General features: G+C 33.3%; 1 protein-coding gene across 1 annotated transcript; it reads right to left on the bottom strand.

Moving 5' to 3' along the window:
- Nucleotides 1-2,980: 2,980 nt before the first annotated feature.
- On the bottom strand, nucleotides 2,981-10,198 carry LOC129800628 (uncharacterized). Its single transcript, XM_055845157.1, has 5 exons — nucleotides 9,876-10,198; nucleotides 9,644-9,802; nucleotides 7,439-7,714; nucleotides 7,097-7,366; nucleotides 2,981-3,510 (listed from the first exon to the last, which is right to left on the bottom strand). The coding sequence occupies exons 1-5, from the start codon at nucleotides 9,928-9,930 to the stop codon at nucleotides 3,095-3,097; spliced, it is 1,176 nt and encodes a 391-aa protein (XP_055701132.1). The 5' UTR covers nucleotides 9,931-10,198; the 3' UTR covers nucleotides 2,981-3,094.
- Between the last annotated feature and the right edge of the window lie 1,513 nt (nucleotides 10,199-11,711).

Genomic DNA, 11,711 nt, shown 5'->3' with positions numbered 1-11,711 from the left:
CAAATTCACGTGTTCGCCGCTTTAGCGCTGATTGTTCTGCCACTACGAATTTCGGTATTCTTGACACTTCAATCGTCAACAATGTCAACAACAGTGTGCAAACGTCTGCTGGAAAAAGTTATTTTTTGTGTACATTTGTGGAATTTCAGGATGGCAAAATCTTTGAATTACAATTTTATTAAGATAAAATATCCGTTTCATGAACTTACTCGACTTTCTGTAACTCGCAGGTTTAAACATTCGAACTTCCAACGGATTTTTAGGTAAGTTCTCGAAGTTCTCTCTGATATACCTGCAAATCGGTAAAGGAAAAACTCAACCGGAAAAAGCTCTCAAATCACTAAAGTTAGTACTGAACGAGAGGATTAATACATTCTGAACTGCGAGAATGGCAAAAAAGATAGAAGTTGGCAGTCATTAAACCGTTCGAAAACTGACCGAATAACAGTTGGCACGCATGGAAAATTGCTCGAATTACCTCTAATACGATTGAGAAAACAATTAATAGGAACATTAATATCTTACTCATCGTATTACTCCACTAGAGTACATTCTTTCTAATACACACAGTTTTTTATTTGAAATGTTGCAATCTATATATACCTCTTTCCGTCTTTTCTTACTCTTACTTTTAATCTTATATTCGACATCATGATGAAAAGCAATTCGAGCAATTTTCCATGCGTGGCAACTGTGGTTCGGTCAGTTTTCGAGCGATTTCATGTCCACCAACTTTGTACGTTGTGGGAAAATGAGAGAGAGAGAGAGAGGCAATATAAAACACAGTATTAATCTTAATACAGTAGACTCTCTCTCAATCGGGCATATGGGGCAAAATATCCTCCGATTTATCGAGAGAATTGGGCGTCAAGGTCATTGTAATTTCCACAAAAACCTCTCAAAGAATCATGATAAAATAAGAGGAACTACGCAGAGTTTAATGATAACACTGTGACACCTTTAGCAAAACATCCTAACATTCCTTTATAATTTATTTTTTACATCCGAGAAAACTTACAAAGGGTACAATGGGATAATTTTGAATAGAATCAAATTTCGAATTTTGAAAATTCAAATTTCAAAATTCCCGAAACTGTTCCAAATTACCCAATGCACCCTACCAGGAATGCTCATTTCGCAATTTGATCAAATTATATCGAAAATTCAGCAATGAATCCAAAAGAGTGAGTTTTGTATCGTGTTCCAATTCTTTTCTTAATTTTCCAAGAGGAAAACTAGACTTCACATTCATTGATAACACTAATTTTTAAAAGTTAGATGTTCAAAAAATTCGAATATTGATCACTGAGCTTTCGTAAAACGGATATTTTTGTGCTCAAAAAAATTGACAATTTTTTTGTTGTTGTTGACAAACTGAAATGAAGTTCACTGGAATATTTTGTATATCAAAACAGCGGTTTTTAATAAAAAAAAATACACTGGTTTAAACGCTATGGGTTTAAGTTCGCACAAATCACAAATCAAAGTTCTATCTCAGAATTGAAGGGAAAATCAAATAACTTTTGGTATATTTACCGTATTTTGTATTTAATGTTCATGTAAAACCATATTTATCAATATTGGCTTTAAAAAATAGACCACGCCCATTTTCGTATTTTTTATACCTTGACTTTTATATTTAATTTTAATGCGATATCATAAAGTATTCAGCTCTTCCGTGAAACTCAAGGTAGTTCATATTCATTATAAGGGAAGAGTACCCCGGATCGGAATGTTAAGAGACATGCTTCATATTTAGTTGAAAATATAATCCTTAAAACATTATTTGGTATTTTTATGTATGCTAATTGATACATTAGTGATCCCTTTAACTATATCTGTATTTTGAATTTTTAATTTTTGCAATAAATTAATAAAAAATATGTGTAATTGCAAACTTACACTCTGTACCTCGGATCATCAGGAATTTAAACAGGTGTCTCAGGGAAAATTGGTTTTATAAATTAAATCTGAGTTAATGCACTGTATTCCTGTGAGAGTTAAATGGTAAAAAGTAGCTAACAATTTAAAAAAAAAATCATTTAATTTAGAGCAACAATGTGGTATTAACCTGGCGATCCGAGGAACTCTGCCGATCGCTGGTGCTCTTCCCTTTTAATATATTACGATAGAAGCTGGATTAGTATTTTACAATGAACATTTTGGCTCCTCCCATTAATAAAGTACCTTTCTCACAGGGAAATGTGATTAGGAAATTTTTCCACAAAAATAAAAGTATATTGAAAAATAAACGAATTTGCAAATGCCAAATTCAGTAATTCATTATATTTCCAAAATTCATCATAAATTAAGATATAAAAAAATATATTGTATAACTAATAAAACTACTAGGAGTTGTAGACAATATAGCAAAATCTTAGATAACTACAACTAGATTTAAAATGCTTAAAATTCGCAGAAAAAATGCCAATCAATCGAATTGAATTTGTGTAGCAATAAAAATATTCTTGTTACTTCAAATGAAAATAAAAAATGCAAAAGAAGAGTTACGTAGGGACGAAAGCAAAGTTAAACTAACAACTGAAGGTGCTAAAGAGACGAACAAATAAATCAAAATTTAACATTTGACAAATTTACAACGTCTATAAAAAAAGAAAAAAAGAAAGTTTGTTGGGAACCTTTTGATGGTGTCTGTAGTCTGAAGAAAAATCACTTTATTTTTTAAAGTTGGGAGAAAAAGAAGGAAGAATACGATGCAGATAAAAAGGAAATTCCTGGAAATTTATTCCTGTGCCAAATATCAAAAATCACTAAAATTTTTTTTGAAATGTATGATTGTGGGGGTTTATCAGACGCGGATGGAGTGCTTCTCCGAATTTTAATATAACACAGAGAGGCTATGTTATCAAAATCTTTTCGTTTTCTTTATATCGAAAATACAGAGAAGAAGGTTGAAGTGAGGATAGAGATGTTATATGATATTTATTGAAGAAGCAGAACTGAGATAGACACTTGAATCTTATGTGCTGTAGCCAATACTCGATGTCATTTTATTGAGTTTGAAATAAAACAGACACAGTTCCATGGAAAAGAGTTACATGCTTCATGCTTCAGGCAGGAGGAGGTTTAGCACTCACCAGTTGAGTACATTGTTGGCTGATGCTTCACTGGGAATCCATGTGATGCGATTCCTGAGTGTCATGACATTGCAGCAGTAGGTGTATCCATGGGCAAAATTGTTAAAGTTGCTCTGTCCCCATCCAGATGATGAGCAGATGTCCGTGCAGAGAAGTTCGTTGGCTGAGATGCTCGTGGCGAAGGGATTGTTGAGGGTGATGAGTGCAATTGCTGCATTGTTTGCTGTTGACTTGATAATCTTCCAGTACCATTTGGGCACCTCAATTCCTCCCGCCTCCAGGGTCAGAGGGATTTGCTGGCCGTTGACGTGGGGCAGGGTGAGGATGTCAAAGGTACCAGTGAAGATTAGCAAATCCTGCTGCATGTTATGAGCTTTCTGGCGAGCAGCATTCTCAACTCTTAACCAATTTCCTGTATAATTTTTCATTAAATGCATTAATTTACTTTTGACCATCATGAATGAATTAAAATTAGGGTAAATGTCCTAATTCAAAACCATTTCCAGATGCTTTAACTTTTCATATTTTCATATTTTGTTCATATTTTTTCTGAAGAGAATTACATAAATTTGCTCCTTGACTCTTCTAGAATGTTACTGTTTAGTGAAAATTCTTTGGATATAATTTGCAAACTTCTTAAATACAAGAAAAATACGCGAGCGTAAAATGCTTCTATTGGAAAGATATTAATCCAAATGGAGACAAACGAAATTTTCTAATTGGAGACAAACAGTGTAAGTGAAACCGCGACGAAAGTCTTCTAAAACCTTGCTGAGTTGTTCCTGAGTCCAGGGTTTGTTCTTATTCCTGGTTTTTCCACCTTTCCCATCTAAAACAATAAGAAAATCTCTCCAAAAAAATCATATTTCCGGGGTTTCCTATTGAAGCATTTGCATACACTTCAGAAAAACTCTTTTTGTTCACGAAATAGGTAATTATTTCATTTTAAAAGTTCACGTACCGTTAGCAATAAAGATTAGCACTTAATTTAACTAAAATTATCCAGAAATATGACATAAATGTTAAACAAAACGAATAAACAACAGTCAATTTATTGTATTTTTCATTGGAAAACATGGTCGATTGATGAAAAATTCGATGGTGAAAAGGTACACTTTTAAATTTTCTGAGAAATTACCAAATTAAAATTTGTGAATATGAATGGATTTTCGCTTTATTTGAAGCAAATTTAACTAAATAATGAAACTGTGGTATAGAAAATATATAAATATAATAATTTAGTACTGTATTTATCATGAAAACAATGACGTTTCCATTTGGAGTAGCGAAAAATTTCCATTTGGAGCAGGTTTTGAATTAGCTTAATTTACCCTAATGGTGCTGTTTCAATAAAAATTAAAAGAGGAAATCTTCCTCCTGAACATTTTTTTTCAGTACATTACTGTTCTCAAGTACTTCTGCTTTATCGATTTTTTATAACGTAAAGTAAAACGTACGGCCGATTCGACACACGTCAACCCAGTCAACAGCCGAATCCCACCAATCCTAATCCTTTCTTCCTTCGACATACCCAACCCTTACCCAGTAGCGTACCTAAAGGGGTGCGGGAGCGGCGTCCCGCCCAGGGAGCGAGCATTCAGGGGCACCGATGTTCCTTTGTTTTTTTAGACAACTGAACCCTGACCCTTTATTCATGCCATGTTGAAGTAAAAAAGATTTTAACAAAATAGACTCCGAGTCTTTCTGGAGTGCCCCTGTAGTTCTTACAATGCTTTTTGTCCTTATAATTCGTTAAAATAAAAAAAAGAACTTTTAATTTTCTCGAAAACTTTCTGGTGCCCTCACTGGCTCTTAAATTGCATTTTGTCCTTATAAACTACCAAAATAAGTTGAAATAAGGAAAAACTTTTAATTTCCTCACGAGACATTCTAGGGCGCTCCTCTAGTTCCTAAAATGCATTTTGTCCTTATCTATCAAAATTTCGCATTGAAGTAAAGAAGAAGCTTTTTTATTTTTTACTTTCTGGAGCGTCCAATTGTTCTAAAGGCTTTCTTGGCGTCCATAAAACTCTCAAAATGCATTTTGCCCTTATATTTTTGCATGATTTCATGTTTAAGTAAAAAGGGACACTTTAAATTCCTTCATGTGCTTTTTGGGGGCGCCTAATTTCTTGCAGAACTTTCTTGGCGCTCCTCTTGCTCCAAAAACGCATTTTGTCCTTATATTCTTTCAAGATTTCGAGTTGAAATAAAAAAAAATACTTTAAAATAATAAATTAAAATTGTGCTGAAAATTCGCACAGCCCGAGTATAAGATGGTTCAAATTGTGCATAAATCTCGTACTTTTCAGGTATTGTGCATAAAATCTGCATAGCTGTAACATAAAACGGTTTATATTGTGCTGAAAACGCGCACAGCTGTTAAACATAAAACGATTCAGATTAAGAAAACTGTGTAAAATTTACATACAATTTTGTTTGAGGTATGCTGTACTCGGATGTACCGGTTTTTGATATTTTTTCAAAATTTTGATTTTTGCTGTTGCTCAACATTCCTTGAAAAGGAGAGCTTCCACTTTTTCGTTTATCTTGGTTTTATAAAGTGATGCTCTTAAATTTAGCCCTTTAAGGACGATTGGAACACCGGTGTCCCATAAAGAAAATAATTTTTTCTGACTACCTAAAGTCATTTTTTTCTTATGTCTGCACATAATTGTAAAGTAGAAGGTTGTAAGGTAGAAGGAATCTAGAATATTTTTTGCAAATCTCTAGCTATTTGCTATGTAGTAAATATTTAAGCTCAAAAATGGCGAATTTTTAAATTCTCAAATTCATAATTGATTTTATTTATTTTTATACTTCCAATTTTTTAAACAAAACCTCTTTGGCAATAAAAACTACAATACTCATACGTAATATTTTTCATTAAAGCGAAAAATATTATTCGTTGATATTGTCAGAAAAATTACTTAAATTTTTGGGCTCTTTTTGTCCCTATCGTTCAAAGAAGCACAAAATACACCGAATCTGATTCTGTTGGACTTTCTAAGGTTAGATGTAAAACTTATCATTGATTATGTTTCTCAGTTTAATTTTTATTGTTGATTTTTAGTCAGTAAAAAGTATCTCGTCGTTAATGGGTTAAATGAAATCCTGTTACTAAGCAATTACATTATTCACTGAACAATAACTCACTGCGATACGAGGATTTTTTTATATTATCAAGAAAAGTTTACAAGTAACAGGAAAATCTAGAAAAAAATATAAAAATATTCGAACTTAGAAAAGGCAGGGCTTTCAAAGGGGGAGATTTTATGCGCCGAAAGATAGTGCATCGGACTAAAGCTCAATGGGAGACTTATTTCGAAATGGAGGTTTTGTATCAAAATCCTCTGGTTTAGATGCTCCCTTAACTCTTTCGTCTCTTTTGGGACTCTGAGTACCCAAAGCAGCATATGAATATTCAGTGAAAAACAATGTTTTTTAATTATTCAGGACTGATAAAATTCCACTTCTTGTGGATGATTACAAACTATAAGGATGTCCAAATATAAGATATGTTTTGTAGGACCTCAATTAATTCCTGAGATTAGATATTTTTGATTAAAAAATGGCGCATTTGTCTTGCAGCATATGCTGCGGTCCGGAAAGAATTAAAGAAGGTTCACGAGGGCTAGTAAAAGTTAAAAGTCTCGCTTTCTTTTATCTTATACGGGCTTCAGACTAGAGGTTTAGCCCAATTCCCGAAGGTCTCAAAATCCTAAATAGCGAGCAATTTTATTACCTTTTGAGAGCCTAATTGGCCATTTATCTTTAATAATCCAATTCTAAGTATGATTTTTCCAAAAAAATTGTAATTGATAATAAATTAGAGCAATTAATCCATATAGCTAAGCCTTAAGTCTGAAGCCGGCCTTAGACGATATAGAATTTTAAAACTTGCGACTTGTCTCAATTTGCCCCATTATTCAGATGTGATTCCGTAGATGTCCTTTTTAAAGACTGTTCTTAAAAGGATCATGAAGCAATTAAATTACCTCCATTAGTTTGTTGCCATTGCGGAGCAACATTCGTGTAGTAGTACGTGGAGAATTGCCAACTTCTAAAGATACCATCGCCATCCGGAGCCAAGTGTCCACGAGACATGAAGGAAGAGCTGGACAGGAAACGCTCAGCCTGAGCCTGAGATCCTAAAAGCTGTGTCAACCTCGTCATCTGAGATGCTTGAGTGTATGATGTGGCAGGGCTGACTTGAGGAGCTGATCCTCCGGTCTTGAAGCTCGGTCTGCTGGACTCAATAACAGCGACTAAAAGGAAATATTATTGGGATTTGCTTTTCAACACTTTTTACCAAGTAAAATGGAAATTTTCAGACTTACAATTAATCGCTCTACCAGGGATCACATGCCTGGTGTAACGAACTGATCCTGTTGACATAGAGTAGCAGGACTGAATGTAAGTAACGAATCCAGGGGAATCGTAAGTGTTGAATCCGATATTAATTATTGTTCCATCATTCCCGCAATTGGCTCCGGTAATTGAATAATCCCCTGTGATAGTATTGGTACAGGCCAAATTACTTGAAGTAACCGATGATCCACCAATATTAAAGTTCGTTCCGGAAACGCATGTCTTCGTGCTGGTCCTTTGACCATCTTAAAGAAAGAATAGAGAAGAAAATTCAGAATATCGTTTTGACTTGCTTATCTCCAGAAATTCCAGTACATTTAAGTGCTAATAATTTAGTCTCGAAGATGAAATATTGGCAACTAATCTCCCATAATGCATATTGATTAGATAAATTTGACCATTTGTGAAAAACTTGATAGATACAAAATTCTTCAGGTCAGCGCAAAAGTTGTGGAGCTTTTCTATGGAGTTTACTTGAAAAAACTCTTTCACAAAACAGAATTTTAATTTTTTTAAACAATCTAAGGTTCAATTCCTGTTTCAAGCGATCTTTTTTATTATTATATTATTTTGCTCTATAGGGTTTACAGATTTTAAAAAGTTTACCAAAATAAAACACATTGAATTAATATGCGATCATCATCAACATCATTTTTAACCGCTTATCCCTATTAGGGTCGTGGGATAATATGCAAATTAACCTAAAAAAAATATTGATCAAGCCAAGATTTGATCTCAAGCTTTCGAGGCGCGAAATAAGAGGAAGTGGGGCACCTTTCTGGAATTTTTCTCCTATGCTTAAGTTTAACCCTTTAAAGACGATTGGGACACCGGTGTCCCATAAAGAAAATATTTTTCCCTGACTACCCAAAGTTATTTTTTTCTTATGTCGGTACATAATTGTAAAGTAGAAGATTGAAGGAATCTAGAATATTTTTTTACAAATGTCTAGCTATTTGCTATGTAGTAAATATTTAAGCTCAAAACTGGCGAATTTTTAAATTCGCAAATTTATAGGGTAAGTGTGCCAAATTCCGGCCAGCTTGCAATTCCGGCCACCTTATATGTTTCTCTAATTTCCATGAATTTCAAGTTTTTACTTACTCTTAAGATTATACAATGCAAAAGAATAACAAAGGGGAATAACAAAGGCAAGGAACTATGAGAATGAAGGTGGCCGAAATAGAACAACAAAGCTATGCTTACATTTTTATTCATTTTAAAATGTATTAAGAATGATTTTAGAGTAAATAAATACCATAAATTGTCTACATGATTCCAAGCAACACGCTTTAAGAAAAAGGAATAAAAAATTCAATTTGTATTGAAAAATATTACATTTCAAACTTGAGACTTTGCCACTTGCATGCAACTATGTCGAAATTTGGCACACTTACCCTAATTGATTTTATTTTTTTTTATACTTCCAATTTTTTTAAGCAAGACCTTTTTGGCAATAAAAAATATAATACTCATACGTAATATTTTTCATTAAAGCGAAAAATATTATTCATTGGTATTATCAGAAAAATTACTTAAATTTTTGGGATATTTTTGTCCCTATCGTTCATAAGAGCACAAAATACACCGAATCAGACTCTGTTGGACTTTCCAAGGTTAGATGTAAGACTTATCATTGATTATGTTTTCCAGTTTAATTTTTATTGTTGATTTTCAGTCCGTAAAAAGTGTCTCGTCGTTAAAGGGTTAACTGAGCGACATCCTAATGTAATTTAGCTTCTCAATCTCTTTATGAAACTAAATTATATCACGATAAATCTTAATTTTATTTGAAAAATCCCAATTTCAAAAGGTGCCCCACTTCCCTATACGATAAGAATCCCCTCTTGGTTCATTTTTCATCGACGTCTAATCAGTTAATTTAAATGGATTGTAAAATATTGAACGTGAAAATAAATTACACAAATAGTGTAATGACATGACACACAAAAAATTACACAAAATTACAATTTGTGTAAAATTTCAAACCAAACTGCTTTTTACTGTGTAGTTTGTTAAGTCAAATATCAAGAATTTAGTTATTTATTTAACTTTAAATACAGCTGAACTCATTTAACCTTTTATTTAAGTTTGTTCTATTTACCGCGTCAGAATTTAAACAATATAGAGGTGCGTAATGTAATGTTATCAGTTATCACTTTTGAATAACTTACTGAACGTTAATGAATTTCCACTTCCTGTGCAGGACACAAAGGAAGGTTGCCCAGAATTCCAGGTTAGTGCTGCCCCATTTGGAGCCCAAAGTTGTCCCTGCTGAGTCAAGTACACAGGATCCCTCACCGGAATATCATTCCTAATGTTCACAGAACATTCTACCGAGATTAAAAAATATTTGTGTAAATAACTTCTCACGGTTCAGTTTAATTAATTAGAACAATCACTCACGACTAGCTGCGAGCTGGAAAACTCCCAGAAAGACTGCAATAATTCTCAAGATCATCTCACAAACACTTTTCGCACTCAAAACTGCGAACAATACATCGCGAATCTCTTTTATAAGGCCAGAAAAAGAGTATTTTATCTCGAGACACTATCAAATTTGGTGATAAGACGGAGTGCCTGGAATCTGTTCAGGCATGATCATGGCTTCTGGCTGGTTGATTGAGTGGAAAAATCATTGTTTCTCCTGATAAATCTCACAAACTGGACACACATCCATTGAATGCTACGCAGAGAAAAATACTGCGGGAGCTTTTCTCACTCTGGAATTCTAATCTCAATTGGAGAGTGGATTGAACGAAATTCCAACTAGGAAAGCACGTGAACAAACAGATACTAAATAAAACACCTTGGGATAGAAACAATCCATTTAATTGTGCGTGTGGTCATAGATAATATGAAAACAAGTAGATAGCATAAATGTTTAAAATGAAGATCAAGTAAAGAATGAATAAGGAACGATGGAGATGTTGGAACAGGAGTAATTAAAGTCGCAGTGGTTTTATTTTAGGATAAAAATCCGATAAAACTTAGAAAAAAAATTTTGGCTCCTTAACCCTTTAACCCTTTACGGACGATTGGGACACCGGTGTCCCATAAAGAAAAGAAATTTTCCTGACAACCTAAATTTATTTTTTTTCTTATGTCTGTACATAATTGTAAAGTTGAAGGTTGAAGAAATCTAGAATATTTTTTGCAATTTTACGTATTTGCTATGTAGTAAATATTTAAGCTCAAAGATGGCGAATTTTTAAATTCTAAAATTCATAATTGATTTTATTTATTTTTTATACTTCCTATTACTGCTCGAACTCCACGGAGAGAGCAATATAATCCCTCGATTTTGAGTTATATATATATTTCGAATTTCGACTCCTTACCCCTCAATGAATCGTATTTTGGTAGAATTTTGGAAATCTGAAGTTCCGAGGTTTTTGGCGTCACGCTGTTTGTCCGTCTGTCTGTTCAGCTGTCACTAGCTCTAGAGGCCAAACGGTTAGAGATAGCGACTTGGGACCTTCGGGGGACCCCCCCCCATAAGTCAACCGATCGTCGTTAATATCGATCGTTAACATGACCCTCATTTTCCCCCGGCTGCAGCAGAATGGTAAGTATTTTGGTAAAATGTTAAGTAAAATTGTGATTTTTTTACTTACCATTTTAGATTTTTTAACTTACCATTTTAGATTTTTTTACTTGCCATTTTGATTCATTTACTTACCAATTCCGATTTTATACTTACCATATTAGATTTTTTTACTTACCATTTTAGATTTTTTTACTTACCATTTTAGATTTTTTTACTTACCAAATTCGATTTTTTTTACTTACCATTTTTGATTATTTTACTTACCTATTTTGAATTTTTACTTACCAATTTTGATGTTTTACTTATCAGTTTTGATTTTTTTACTTACCAAATTCCTTTTTTTCACTTACCAATTTTGAATTTTTACTTACCAGTTTTGATATTATACTTACCAAACTTTCAATTTTACTTACCATTCACAACATTTTACTTACCAAACTCAATCTTTTACTTACCAAAATTGATTTTTTTTACTTACCAATTTTGCTATTTTACTTACCAAATGAATATTTTACTTACCGTTTTTACCAAAATACTTACCACAAATGTTATAGCCTTTTCCCCCCACCCCTCCCCTCCCCTGCAAAACCATGTTTTTTTCAGATTACTCGAAAACGCGTCGTGCAATTTTTCTCTATTATTGGATATGTTTTAGAAATTACCCAGGCGGACATTTCGTCCTTAGACGAAAG

This window comes from Phlebotomus papatasi, chromosome 2 (assembly GCF_024763615.1).
Source record: "Phlebotomus papatasi isolate M1 chromosome 2, Ppap_2.1, whole genome shotgun sequence".
Classification (NCBI taxonomy): domain Eukaryota; kingdom Metazoa; phylum Arthropoda; class Insecta; order Diptera; family Psychodidae; genus Phlebotomus; species Phlebotomus papatasi.
Note: the sequence above shows the minus strand (reverse complement) of the source record. Positions and strands in the feature narration are given on the sequence as shown.